Source organism: Apis mellifera, linkage group LG16 (genome assembly GCF_003254395.2).
Source record: "Apis mellifera strain DH4 linkage group LG16, Amel_HAv3.1, whole genome shotgun sequence".
In the NCBI taxonomy this organism is placed as follows: Eukaryota; Metazoa; Arthropoda; class Insecta; order Hymenoptera; family Apidae; genus Apis; species Apis mellifera.
Genome location: NC_037653.1, coordinates 6,234,546 through 6,250,067, shown reverse-complemented (window position 1 = coordinate 6,250,067; position 15,522 = coordinate 6,234,546). Strand labels below are relative to the sequence as shown.

Genomic DNA, 15,522 nt, shown 5'->3' with positions numbered 1-15,522 from the left:
CAATTTCTCGTATGTATACACGTAGTTTATGAATTCGGACACTAGATGGCGATAAATTACTATATGTAATATGGAATAAGAAAAAGTAATAAATACTAAAATATATAAAAATATATTTTTAAACAATTTGTCTTTAATAATGTCTTTAAAAATTCAAAATTTTAAAATTCATAAGAGAAGTGAATTTTAAATAAATTAAAATTTAAAAGTAAATTAGAGACTTTAAAAGAAATCTTATGAAATATTATTTTTTATAAAATTTTGTATAATTTTATTATTGTTTTCATACATTTTGAAGATTTTATATCATACAAATATTATTTATTTGAAAAATTTGCAGTTAAATAAATATTCGATTTTTTTTTCTTTAGGTTGGCACTTGAGATTCTTACGCACTCTTGCGACAGGAATGGAACTAAAGTATTTGAAAGTTCAATTTGAACTTGGTGTGCTATTTAGAGCAGTGATCGTATCGTCTTAATTTAATTAATTTTATATTGTAAATAAGTGTTATATAAGTGCAATATAATGTTAATTAGTGCGTGCCAGATTCCGATATCCTCAAGGAAACTAAAATCAACATAAATGATTGTAAGTACAAACTTTTTCTTTCGTTGAATCTATATTTTAAAAGACGCCGTGAACAAGCATTGAAACTTTTATAAATGATTTTCGAAATCATGTTTCAATTTATTGCTATACTATCATTATTATCATTAATAATTTATCGTGCATGCATAAATATTACTCATAAGCAAAAAGTAAATAATATACATATGATATCCTTCTTTGGTAGAAAATTTTAATTATACGTATATATATATATATACATACTCATACGTATGTAGAATAAATGTATGTGTAGATACTTACAAATAGGAACTGCGCAGGCGCATGGCGCGAATAAAATATAGTCAAATACAAAAACTAGATTACATTGCTATATCATATCAGTTATATTGGTACAAATTCGATATTACTGGAAGTTATTATCGCAATATATTTAACAATCGCATGTTAATACCCTTTCGTAAACGCGTGAAAGTTCAAAAGTTGTTTCGATAAAAAAGTTTCATAATGCACTTCACGTTAAAAAGCAATTGTTATTTCATGGAAATGGCATTGTATCAGGAAGAAAGAGAAATGGAAGAGAGGGTGAAGGGAGGGAGGGAGGGAGGGGGGTGATCGTAGAGAATTAGTCGGGCAACATTAAGACACACGATCAAAAGAAGTTTTCTAAATTCAGCCATGAAATTAGCTTGACACTAATTTCACAAGGAAGCAAGGCTAAGAAGCGAGGAAAAAGATTGGCCAAGGGGAGGGTATACCTCGCGTGATGCTTCATACCTACTTCGCGTGTCGAAGTCTGATTTGCTTTGTTGAATCAAGTGTATACTCCTATATATATATATATATGCACACATATATATCACGAACAAAAGCGAACTAGATAGTGCATTTTCTCTTCTTTTATATCTCGTTATACCTATTCCGATTTCGTTATTTTCGTTAACAATTAAGATTTCCGATAAAACGGTTTGAAATAGTTGCTCCTCTACGGTAGTGGATATATTTTAAAATCAATATTTCATAACTACGATTGTTATTATAAGTATTGTTATAACATTACTCATTCATTTATTCGTTCATTAATAATCGAACGAGTTAAATTTTCGTTTAAATAAAATACAATTGTAATTCCAATTTATCCATCTTGAGTTTAGTATACTACAGCTTATGAGTTCAATCATGCTGATTAATGCTTTCGATACATAATTGAAGCGAGCGTTGTTTGTACAACACAAATAAAGATTTATCGATACAACGCCCACACGTGCAAATGAAATTTGAATACGCCAGAATCTGATTATAAGCATTATCTACATATTTCAACTAAAAGTCAAATCTATTGAATAACCATTCGTCATATTTCCGATATATTTGATCGAATTAAATATTTTTCCATGTCTTCGAGGCAAAATAAATAAAACTCCGATGAAAATCTGATTATCAAAATCAGAAATTATCACCGTATTCCATATTTCTCCTGATATATATATACACATTCCAAATCGAGAAATTAATTACTTACTCTAAATTTTCCCGCTCCATTCCATCTGTATTAGTTTCAAATTCGCCGATTTGTCGGATCCGTAGTGTTATGAATACGCGTTGTTGGGGCCAAATCCATTACGTGTCCCGCAGGAATCGAAATATCCCGTTAATATTTCGCCGGGCGGACAGTAAATGGTAGATAGCCCGAATCCCGATTCCCAGGAAAAGGAAACTAGAATTTACATGGATTTCCTTTCGGCGTTACGTCGCAATTTCTGTCCATCGTGTCGGGAACTGGCGTAGCCCACGTCCGTTTCCCACGTTACCCTATGTATGTTTGCCAGATAAGTGGAAAGCCAGCGACTCGCTAGGTCTCAAACTTTTGCTGGATTTACGGAATCTCAAATTCGTGGTAAAGCGTAAGCGGATCTCTCACCTCTTTGGTCAAACGAGTAAAGGTCAGCCTTGTCCGATCCTCGCGTGGATAAGGGTGGGAGGAAGGAGGGGGGTATGTGTCGGGGCTATAGGAAGACCATGGATCGGGGAGGGGGGAGGATGGAGTTTGATGGCCCCGAGAGAAAGTACGGATGTACGGAGGGATGAAAGAGGATGGAAGTAGCCTCGCGTTCGCCACAGGGTGAACTGATGAACCGCCTGGTGTCGTCGCTGTTACACCGCTTGGCCAGCTGGAAAGCAAAGTTACGACAACGTATGGTATCTCGTTTCATCTTGCTTATTTCATTATCTTGTTCTCGTTTGTACGCCCTCGCGCTTTTAACCGAGGAGCCTTTCACGAAGAGCCTTGTTAACGCGTTGCCGTGCTGCGACAAACGACAGAATCATAATGAATTTCGTCCTTAAAAAAAACTTCATCATTCCCGATTTGCGATTTGTCTTAACGATTTTAAGTTCAATCAATCGTTTCAACCGAAAAAATTAATCTGTTTTCCAACGGATTTTACGACGGACGATACGTGTTTATAAGAGTTTATACGTGTTCAAATTAAATTTTTTAAACACAATCGAAGCTTGAAAAATCTTCTCTCTTCTCAAATTATATCGCGTAATTGCGATTGGCCGTGACGAAACGAGCGGGATTGAACGACGCAGGAAAAACGAGACACGGAGAGGAAAAGTTTCACGAACGGTTAATTCGTCAATCAAACGAAATGCTCGTACGCTCGACGCAGTTTACCTTAAAGGTTTGGTAAAATCAATACTCTCGGTAAGTTTCCTAATACGAAAAGCCCGTTAACGCGATATTATCGGCCCCCTTTGAATACTAATTTCCACGGTATGCTGCTACGCCAGATAGGTGAGATTTTTTTTTTTTTTTTCACGACGTTTTATCGGCTCGCCGCGATAATACGATGCACTTTTTTTCTTCTTCTTCTTCTTTTTTTTCTTCTTTTTCTTTTTTTTTCTTCTTCTTTTCGCTTCGTATCAAAGATTAATGAAAGCGTACGAAGGAGAAGCATAACGAATTTTTGATTAATAGCGGGGGACATCAAATTGAAACACTCGGTTAACAATGAGAATGTAGGATCTGGTAAAATGCGTACATCGTGTCATTTATGTAGTAAAAACGATCGATTGTCGAAACTACGATATGTAAGACGTGATAATGAATTATAGATTTTCTTTCTTTTTTCTTTTCATTTTCATTTTCGGTTAAATTCTTACATCGTTTATATTTGGATAATGATATTTTTAATATTTCGAGAGTGAAACGCGTTTTGTTTGCACTCTTGATGATATTACGCGAGATGGTAATTACGTTTTCCTAGGGGTAGATTTTACTTAGGGGAAGGAAAATTATATTTTATACTCTGGGATACTTGTGTTAAACATTTGTAAATGTTCATCGGCGAAAATTAAGTTAATTGAATATTGTCTCGTAATATATTCAAAGGCAGAGTGAGTTCACTTAATTGATGCATATTTTTTTACATTAAACGCAATAATAATTCCATTTAATATTCATGAAAAAAAATCTACATTAACTCGAGGATACGTTTCTCGGGAAATAAAATTCTCTGATATCGTACATCAATTGGAACTTTATCGCTCTATTGGAAATTAGTCCTCGTGCGTTAGGGCATCGGTTTCATAATTTATTAATAGTTAGAAAGTACTTTTGCAAATTGGAAAACTCAATCTATTAACTCCATATCCGTCCATGCTACCTGTTTTAACCTGTAGATTTTAAGGGGGGAGCAGAGCCTGCCATTCGTTTCTCAGATCTTGTATGCTTGGGAAAATGTCTCCGATGTCTCGCCATCCCTCGCAGACTTTCTTTGCGATTCCTTGGAAGTGCGACAAAATTACCTTGCCCTTTGCGCCGGCTGTTAATTAAATTTTTTCATCGTTCTTTTCTCTCTTGCTCTGCCAGGCCGCCGCCATTAACGTCGAAGCCAATAAAATTTCTTTGCATTCGACTCGTATCACCCGTTATATATATCGATCATCGAATTTGTTATACACACTGTTCTCGCTGTTCTAATAATTCTATCTCTCAAAAATATTTATTAAACTTGTGCAAAAAAAAAAAAAAGAAAAAAGAGATTGAAGTCGCTGTTCTAATAATTCTATCTCTCAAAAATATTTTTTAAACTTGTGCAAAAAAAAAAAAAGAGGTTGAAGTCGAAGTCTCTTTGATTTTCGCGTCTTTATTATATTCGCTTACATTCGAATTACAACAATGAAAGAAAGTGATTCACGATGAAAAGTAAAGATATAAAGAGAAGGCGCGCAACAACGATATATCGCGTGAATAGAATCGTTTCCAAGTTTACGTAATCTTTTGTACGATGATAATGTCGAGCACGTGCCGTAATCTCTTATTTGACGCATAGCACGTGTGCAACGGCTGCTGGATAAATTGTATTATCTGAAAATTTCTTTCAAAGAATTGCTTCCGGTGATCGTGGCCACGTGCTTTCAAATTGCTCACAAATCACAACGATTTCATCGCCTCCCCGATGAAATAAAATTACACGGCCAATCGAGCCGAGTGAAAAATCTGCAACAAATTCACGAATTTTCCCTTCCTTCCTTCCTTCCTTCTTACTTCGAATTTTTCAAAAAAAAAGAAAAATTAAAAATACTTCTCAGATATTTGAAAAATTTATCCAAAAATTGCGTATCGAAGTTTCGAATTTGCCCTTCCTTCTTACTTCGAATTTTTTGAAAAAAAAAAAGAAAGATGAAAAATACCTCTCAGATATTTGAAAAATTTATCCAAAAATTGTCGCGTATTGAATTTGCCCTTCCTTCCTTCGAATTTTCCAAAAAAAAAAAAAAGAAAGATGAAAAATATTTCTCAGATATTTGAAAAATTTATCCAAAAATTATCGCGTATCGAATTTGTCTTTTCTTCCTTCCTTCTTACTTCAAATTTTTCAAAAAAGAAAGAAAAATGAAAAATACCTCTCAGATATTTGAAAAATTTATCCAAAAATTGTCGCGCGTCGAAGTTTCGAATTTGCCCTTCCTTCCTTCCTTCTTACTTCGAATTTTTCAAAAAAAAAAGAAAAGAATTTATCCAAAAATTGTCGCGCGTCGAAGTTTCGAATTTGCCCTTCCTTTCTTCCTTCTTACTTCGAATTTTCCAAAAAAAAAAAAAGAAAGATGAAAAATACCTCTCAGATATTTGAAAAATTTATCCAAAAATTGTCGAAGTTGTAATTATTACTCGGGGAAATGGTCGAAACAAAATTTATCCTCCGATCTAAATTTAAAGATAACTTTGGTGGAAAATAAACGACGAGGAGAGGGGGATTAATCGGATACAATGAATTTCCGCATGAACTGTATGAATTGCAAACTTTCCCCGAGCGGATAGACTCGATATCGCTCTCCCATCCGATCTCCTCCTCCTCCTCCCAGAACCTCCCTCACTCTTCCCAGAAGATTTTCTTAACTCCTTTCTAAGCCTTCGTACACACTCGATGAGGAGCCATCTTACTTTCCCTCTTCCTCGGTCGAAACTACTACTACTACTACCACTGCTACGGCTCACTTAGGTATAAGGATAGTCGACGCTTATACGCTGTGTACGCGTCGCATCCATTCACGTATCCTTCTCCCGTGTGAACTCTTATCCTCCCCCCCTCCACGCCGCGCGTAATCGCACGAGCACGTGCTTCGCAGCGAGACGCGCCGGCCGTAAACGACTAGTTCCACGGTCCTAGCTCCGTGGGACTAGGTTTGCATCCACTGGTCGTTATTATTGACACGGGAATACAGCGAATGCAGGGAGGTTGACGAATGGGGATTGGGCACGGCCCGGTCACGTGTCTCGAAGCGACGCGTATGCTTTTATCAATTGATTCTCTTCGTTTCTGTTCTTTGCGTTACGTTATGTACGACATTGCAATTTTGACTTGACAAGGGGGGAAGAGAAAAGAAGGAAGAAAGTTTGTTACGAAAATGATTTTCGATGGGATGCGAATATATGTATGTTTGAGAGAGAAAGAGAGAAGTAAAGAGGATGCTACGTTTTAAAGAGAGACGGCGTATACGGATCGATACGGTAATCGTTTTTGAATTTTTGCAGCATTGAATACGTTGATTGAAATTGATTTGATCGTATAACAATGGAGATGGTAAAATAAACTGAAAAAGAAATTGAAAGTCGAAGAGTCGATTGAAATCAAGAATTAGAATTGTCTAGAAACAGGGTGTGAGAATTCAACTACGAGGGAAAATTTCGTCCCGATAATAGGAAGTTTTTTTTTTTTTTTTTTAATTATTAAAACGTTAATGTTAAATATAAATTTTTTATATTTATAACACATAATCCGCGTAATACGAATGAACTTTCTTTAATTTTCTTGGGTGATTTGTTTACAAAGGGTTTATTTATTCAATGCGATATTTTCCCTTTGACGGGCCTGCGTCTTTTCTATCTTGCAACTATTTGTTTACACGATCCGAGTATATAAATAATGTCGCGCAAGCCTTGAAAATGATCATCGAACGTGAGGAAAAATGGTAAAAAGGAATCTGTGAACCGCGGATACAACGCAAACAACGGATACCGTAAAAGTGACCGGTCACCCCACTATCTCAGCATAAAAATTCAACTAGCTATCTCTCGAAACATCGAAACAAACTGCAAGTCCAATGCTGGGGGTGGTTGTAATCAAGTCTAGATGGTTCGTACTGATTGACAATTTTCCATGGCCTCTTCACCCTCCAATACCCTTTTTCTACCATAGCCAACCCTCACACTATCCATCACTTCAATACCCCTCTTTTGAAATCACGTTTCGTTTCTGTTGCATGTAAAGCCGCGTTCATACCGATCATTACGATCAACCGTACGATACACTATATATCGTTGTACACACGTACGTATTAATCAGGATTGTACACAAGTTCGTTCGTATCGTTCGATATATATTAATCGAATAAACGAAACTAGCTCGGAGGAAATAGTTAAACGAATTACTTTACTGGTAAAAATGAATGGAATATTTTAAAAAGCCGATACGGTAAATGAAAAGCAATAAATAAATTGATCGTACGAGATCCTCCGATCTCTCCAACTGTATAATATATATTTTTATATTTTTTGTTTCGTGAATGAAATAAATACCTGAAAATAATCGAATCGATATATCGTTTGTTATAAAAAATTTATAGGACGAGATATCTTCACTTTCGAGAATTTTTATTTATAATTTTTCTTTTTTCTTTTTTTTTTTTTTTTAAATTTAATTATTTCTAACGAAATTATCAGTAGAGATACTTTCGCGCAAAGTGGGGCAGGGGTTATTTTCGATACAAGAGAAGTATCAGTCGGGAACAATCGGTATAAAATGTTGTAAGTAGAAGAATATTTATAAGATGGCTAATATTGATTGCGTTTGAGCTCCTTTATAACGAATTTATCGAAAATGAAAATGTAAAGGCAGAACGACAGGGTCTGGAAGCGGCTTAATGGAGTCAAGTGGCGGACGGAGAAAGGACGAATAAAAAAGAAAAAGACGAGCTATGTCATCTGAAAATTGGAATATTCGTTTGCTCGATGGCAACCTCGCTTACTATTCGTTTAGAGATTGGTGTACAATTGAACGTTCCATATTTCGAAGAGAAGATTAAATATGACGAAATTAATTAACGATAGCGTATATTTTTATCATACCGACGTTAAATCGATCGGTTTTCTTCGATGATATAAAAAAATAAATTGAATCAAAAAAAAAAAAAGAGATCAATCGTCATTAAGTTAAAATTTAATTAAATCTTTCTTCGTTAAATATTTGATCGAACCCTTTTAACCCTTTTATTCGTCGTGTGAAACTTCGATTTTGGAAAAGAAAAATGATGAAATTTTATTCAACCTTATAAAACAAAAATATTTCCACGTGTTCTCCGCCATTGACAGAACTTGAGAATCGACGAGTGTAAATACGACGTGTTTTTACAGCCCTTCGAAGTTCGCCACCCTTAGACACAAGTGAGCTCTTGAACAATAATAGAGTGGAACAATGGCCCTCTCGGATTAAGATGTAAATTAGTTCATAAGTCACAACATTATGCGATTGTCAGCTGCCACGAAATACCTATTGTTATGCCAATAAACTTCAAAGATTCGGGCGTTAAGTCACAGGCCGGGACGGCTCTCGACTTTTATCGACATTTCTCAACTCGTTGCTGGACTCGTGGTGGGGATGTTTAATTTACTACAATAATCGCGCGGCTATGTATGCTCGTTGTAAGTTGTTATTGAATTACCTCGGCCGTGAAGCAACCTTATTACTCTCATAAACTTAATAGCCTAAACGAAAGAATTTCGTTTTTTATCATACGCGTCGCGGCGTATTACCCTCGAGTTATTAAACGTTCTTAAAAATGTTATTTTTTCTAAATAACTCTTTTCACTGTTTTCGTTGCGCCAAGGAAAAGAATCAGAATTGTTTCCAAATTCATTTGTGTATTAATTTTTTAACGAATAATTTTCTTTTACATTCGTCATTTTTACATTCACGTTTCGATTGCTGAAAACTTCCGGCAAATTATTCCGTATTCGTTAAGGAGATATTATTTAAACATGCATATATATACTGGGATTCACCAGTTTAATTCATGGAGATAAACCTTAACCTTCGCTATTTTTCTTTTCTCTTTCGGGTCAAGGTGGAAACGAGAGTTCAGTGTTATTATTTCTGTCTCTATAGATCGACAACTACTATATCATTTAGAACGTATTACGAAAGGAATTAGCATAAAGATGATATTTGTATAGAAAGGAAGAAAAATGGAGAGAAAAATACTTTTCTATAAATAAAAATAAACGCATTCTTGACTCGAGTCGTAGCAATTCGATGCTGAGTTTTTGAAAGTATTTTTTCAAAAAATTCACGGTATATGAAAAGATAATAAATAATCGGGGTGGGGGAGAGGGAGAAAAAAAAACATTCTCGTAGACGATACATTCGCTTTTCATTACGTAGATAGTTTTTCTTGGTAAAAAAAATATAACAAAGAGTGGAAAAAAGATTACGATATTTTATTCATGATCAAATGTCTGCCACTATATCTCCGATATGTATTGAATTTTTTTTGCCGTGTTGATATCAAATGTCAGTGTGCCGATGCCAAAGGCCACTATGACGATATCTTTGACACACAATGAAACAGTAACGTACTCGTATCTACAACTTTTCGACTATCTTTTATTTTTCGTAAATAAACATTAATTGAAATCATATGTTCGTAATAATTTCGTGTACATTTTATTTCCGCTCTCTGATGAGAAATTTTAATTTTTTTTTTTTTACACACATTCTCTAATTTAAATTCAATTTTTGTTTCGATAAATTTCATTTTATTTTATTATGGCAAAATATATATTATACGCAATGATAAAATAGGAAGAGTAATTTTTTATCGTCGAATTTATTCTGTCAATAGTTGAAGTTATTTAAAAAAATTTTTTTGAATACGAAATAAAGTTTCGATAAACATGATGAAAATTAATCTATGACACGGCACTGCAATACGCTAAATACAACATCGTATATATTCATCGGTTAGTTTCAGTTTGCACTGGTAACGTCTGCGAGCTTGTTCATTGATTTTGTAACTTCGTTTTTCCGTAGTTTCCTGTTTTTTTCTCTCTCTCTCTCTCTCTCTCTCTCGTTTGCCCTCGTCTCGCGCCATGCAGTCGTCGTGGTCGTCGTGTAAAGTAATTATAATACGTAGGTTTACGTATCAAATTTCACATACGAATTTCATGCTACGCAAACAACAGTAACAAGTCCGTAACATACGTAATACAACAAACAATTAACATTCCAATTAACAGTTAACGCTACTATCGTTCAAGCTTTTTACTTTCCCTTTCAAAGTCTCGTTTTTGAAATAAATAAGCTGAAAATATAGAGACACGGGGAAATTAATACTCGCTCGGTTATAAATCGGTCATTTACAAAATTACCCTTCGCTTTCGAAGCAGTAGAAACGTATGAAATTGCATGGAATTCACTCGAAAACATGGTAATTCAGTATTTATAGTTGCCAGTACGGTGGAAACGTACACGCCTCCCAAAGACGTTCCTCGTTGCGATTGCGATCATTGCGACGACGTGGTAAAGGTAAAGGTTGACGGATCCGAAGGAGATAGAAACGTATCGGCGTTGAACAAAGAAGATAGCGATGGCGACGGCGATCGAGTTATTTGCGCTCGAAATCGCGAATTCAATGATCGTACCTTTCCAAGCGTTTGTCATATGTTGTGTTACAATCGCTGTTTGATACTACGAATTTCGACTGTCACGGTGAATGACACGATCAAACATGTCGCGAGAGCGTTTAGAAACAGTAAGTAATAACTACGAATCGTTGAGTAATGATTCAATCGAAACGTTTCACCTGTTCGTGTTTTCAGATTATTACAAGCTACGGGATGGAGAGTGTTGAAGAGGTTTTTTGCTTTCTTCTGTAAATTAGTCGTCGTGGCTTCGTCTTGTTTGCTGTGAACGGGGGTACGACGAGGTTAGTAAATTCATTTGCAATTTGGTACGTCGATATATATATATACGAGATATTATTATTATTGAAGATTATAGACATGTATGCTTCACGTGATTAATTTGAACGCGAATATTTTATAAATGGAAAATAAATATGTTTGCATAGAAATATGTATTATTTGTATTACGAAAGATTATAGAAATTTCACACGTTAGGCAGTAATAATAAATAATTGAGATCAATAGAAATACATATGTGGAATTAAATAATATTTTCTATGGATATTCGTATACAATAGTGTGTTGATGTATATCATGTCAATTTTGTACAATGTAAATTAAAAATTATTAACAAATGTATTGAGAAGACAAATTTCAATATATATATTATATTCCATCAATCAGAAAAATATCCTTGAAATTTTGTATCCTTGGATTTGGAAAAGGAAAATACTTTTGATTTCTCATTTTTGAAAATATTAGATGAATACAATAAAAATATTATTGTATTCATCTAATATTAGAGATACTGTGATCAAGAAAGCAATTTGAGGTTGAGACTCTTTCATTGCATTTTGTGGTTGAATTGATTTCTGTGAATATCTTTAACGTGAGTGTTTGAATGAATAATTTTCATAGCAATTTCTATAGATTATTTAAATTTCTTGAAGATTATCTTATAACGTCATAAAAAGTCATAGGGAGTATGTCTTTGTTAAAAATTAATATTTATAAATGTTATTAAATTATTTTGTAATGCACGTTTGAAATATTCATTGATGAAGTTTATTATGCAGGTTATAATTATATTATTAATAGTTAATGCAACTTATTATTACGTACTAATTAATTTATTTTAATTTTATTTATGCTTTAACGTTCATTTAATAAATTATGTTGCAAGAATCGCTTATATTATATTACATAATATAAAACAATCATAAGAATAAAAATTTTATATTGCGTTTTAATTATATTTATTATTATTATTTATTAAAAGAATATTAGTAGAACTTATTAATATTAAGGGAAATATTAAATTTTATTTTGTATTTGTCATTAAATAATTGGATTTTGAAATTAAAATGGGAATTGTAGATGGTCAGGTTCGTAAAACGTAGTTAGTTCCTAAAGTCGCCGTTACGTAGCGCTATCTATACTCAGTTTCTCGCTGCTAGAATTATACGCTGTGGGCTTAAGTAAGTCAAAGAAGCAGAGGAAAGCATACTTACCTGGCGTAGAGGTTACCGTGATCATGAAGGCGGTTCCTCCAGGGTGAGGCTCTTCCATTGCACTACGGTTGAGCTGACCTCTGCGAATATCCCTAATGTGGATATCTCGGACGTACAATTTTTGGTAGTCGGGACTGCGTTCGCGCTATCCCGGATAATTCATAATCAAAAGGAAATTGTTATACGTCCAATTTAATAATTACTTTTTAAATTTACTTCAGTGTGTTAGGAATTTGTTGTTCGAGTAATATTTCAAGAAAGTACTTTTTCATTTATTTCCTTTCCACACAATTTTTTTTTTTATTTGTACTTATCCATTTCATTCACTATTTTCCTATTCCTTTTAGAATTTAACGTATTTTTTTCTCTCTACTATAAAAAGCCATTTTTATAAAAAAATTTTGTTTATTATTTCAAGTTCTGTGTATCGTATAAACTGTGTATATTAAATGTAAAAAATTATCTGGATCTACTTCAACTTTGATATTTGATATCAAATATTTCATTTATGATTTTTAGCATTGTATATTTCATGTTTCGTAATCATTATCTCATTCAAAGTGCTTATCAAAGTAATAATATTCTGTAATTACTACACCATTATATGTATGAAGTGATTAAATATTACCTTTGTGTCTCGTTTTCGTGTGCAATGTCTAAGCACGTACATACGCCTAATAATGATTCCGTATTCAAATGAACAGTCTCAATGTTAATTCACGTATTTGTGCCGGCGATAATAGTCAACCAAATTACATACAGTAGACTACAACTTCCAAGAAATTCAAATTATAACTTACAATATTACATGCGATCGGAACAAATAATTAATTGTAATAATTTTTAATGTTTTTAATTGCACGATTTTCCAACTTTTTTAAAATAGATTTTTACTAAAGAAATTATTTTACCTTAGATTTAAAATAAGAGTTAGATTTAAATTAAGAGTTAATAGTAAGACAGAGATAGGGTTAAAATTCGATCGATTGTCGTTAGTTCCAAAAATTCCCGTTATGTAGTGCTAGATGCACACGTTTTCTCGCAGTTACAATTGTATTGCAGGGGCTTAAGTCACTCGAAGCACCGGATAAAAGCATACTTACCTGGCGTAGAGGTTACCGTGATCATCAAGGCGGTTCCTCCAGGGTGAGGCTCTCCCATTGCACTACGGTTGGGCTGACCTCTGCGAATACCCCTAATGTGGGTATCTCGGACGTACAATTTTTGTTAGTCGGGACTGCGTTCGCGCTCTCCCGGTCAAATATATCATTTAAAGATAAATCATTATCACTCGTAAGAATTCTTTATCAATTCTCGTTAAAATAGTAGCAATTAACGTGATAGGTAAAGTAATAATATCAGAAGTTGGAATGTTGAAAGAGTTTTTAATATAATTCACATCTCATACCCTATCATCTTTTATACGTCGTTTATAATTCGAGTCGTAATTGCAATATCTGATCATTGGTCTTATAATTAAGCTGCAATGTTGCAACCGGTGACAAGCATATTTAGACTTGTCATCTTTTTTAGTAGGATAATTAGAAGGGAGGTACGAAATGTTACAAAATTACAGTGTTAAAGCACAGGTGGCAGTCTCTAGTTAAACGATATAGGAAGCACATGGCCCGTTTAAGCATCCGTGTGAGGGGCTGTCGGACGTTTCCGTATGTCGGCCGCTCGAAACGTGTTGGAAGTTAACAGGCCAGCTGGCCTGGCTTAGTGGTAGTTGATGCAAGTACTGTCTGGATAGTGGAAGGAAAGGAATTAAACAGACGCGGAGTCCTCGCAAATTGAGTTGAACGGGCCTGGAATTTAAACATTCAAATTAACCTATTTAGCAAGTCAAAGGAGTTAATGTGTGCTCGTTGATTTTGCATGCGCTCAGATTCTAATATTCAATCGATATTGCATTTTTTTTCCCTCGTCATGGATTCACTTTCTCCTTTCATTCAAAACCGTAGAATCTCGATGCAAGATCGTTCTTCCCCTCCATATTTGCGATACGATTTTCGTGCTGTATATATATAGTAAAATAAATATAATACTGTTTTCACGGAATAGTGTTGTCGAAAGTTTGAATGTTTGCGTAGTTTGAATTAGAATTTCAATCGAAATTTGAATTATATTTGAATTTAATTTGAATCGGCACGTGAAATTTTTTTTTTTTTTTTGATCGATTTAAGAACACGTCGAGAACATGCACCGTTAGTCTTATGTTTCTACCCTCGTCCAGGATATATCTTCAGATTCGTGCAGAAAAATTGTTTCAAATGGCTAACCTTTTAATCGCTGCTGAAATTAATTTCGGGAGTTATCGGTTAATTAGTCAGAAAAATTGCACTTGGAAGCCACCATTTCTTCATCCTTACAGAGCATTTCGATATATTCCAAAAGAATAATTCGAGAAAAAGCACAGAGTCAATAATACTTTAAGAAAAAATTTTAATTAAACATCTATCGACGTATTATTTTACCAAAAAAAAAATCGAATCAAAATAATAATTTGTCAAAGTATCGTTTCTAAAATGTTTTTTTTTAAAGTGTTCCACGATTATTAATCGAATAAACTGTATATTATCTATGATTTATCTACAATTCCGATTAATATTAAACAGGGGCTAATTAAATGCGAAGTACAATTGATCGAATCGATCGAAACGATCGTTTGCATCTGATAATATTTACACCGAATTAACATTGGTACGATGGTTACATACGTTTTATGCATCGTGTCTGCAACCGGCGTACACCGTCACGGTTATATAACGTATATATCCGTGCCCATAGTATACTTATAAATATGTAAATAACTTCAAAGGGGGATGTCACCGATCGCTTCATACGGGGGTACGCCAATAAAACTGTGTAGAACGGGATCCAATAAAATCCGTACTTTTGAATTACACGGATGTCTGCTCCGTTCGGCCGGGCTCGAGTACTAGTTACAAAATTTCCATAGTTGATCGGTGCCTTTGAGAAATCAAGAAAGGAAGACGGCCGTGCGCCGCTCGAAGGAACGAAAAAGGTAAAAAAGCATCGGGCGGAACGTATCGCGGAATATACGGGCGTATATTATGTATTTGCATACAGTGTCTGCTACACTTCTCCTTCGTACGAGTGTAAACAGGGCGGTGTTTCGGCTTATTTTCGACTTTTATTCGTAGTTTAATTCTTAACGGCGCCTCTCATTTCTAACATTAACGTTAATAAATCCTTATCGCTGATAGAAACGTAAGTAAGCTTTCTTT

At 34.3% G+C, this 15,522-nt stretch overlaps 1 protein-coding gene and 2 non-coding genes across 3 annotated transcripts; all 3 read left to right on the top strand.

Annotated features, from left to right (window-relative positions):
- The first annotated feature begins 10,093 nt into the window (after nucleotides 1-10,093).
- On the top strand, nucleotides 10,094-11,399 carry LOC100578618. The gene is made up of 3 exons (XM_006563192.3): nucleotides 10,094-10,265; nucleotides 10,573-10,887; nucleotides 10,955-11,399. Exons 1-3 carry the CDS (start codon nucleotides 10,226-10,228, stop codon nucleotides 10,984-10,986), a joined length of 387 nt encoding a protein of 128 aa, XP_006563255.2. The 5' UTR covers nucleotides 10,094-10,225; the 3' UTR covers nucleotides 10,987-11,399.
- Nucleotides 11,400-12,263: 864 nt separating this feature from the next.
- On the top strand, nucleotides 12,264-12,425 carry LOC113219330. Its single transcript, XR_003306352.1, has one exon. It is a non-coding gene; the product is annotated as a U1 spliceosomal RNA (small nuclear RNA).
- Nucleotides 12,426-13,366: 941 nt separating this feature from the next.
- On the top strand, nucleotides 13,367-13,528 carry LOC113219331. The gene has a single exon (XR_003306353.1). It is a non-coding gene; the product is annotated as a U1 spliceosomal RNA (small nuclear RNA).
- Nucleotides 13,529-15,522: the final 1,994 nt, after the last annotated feature.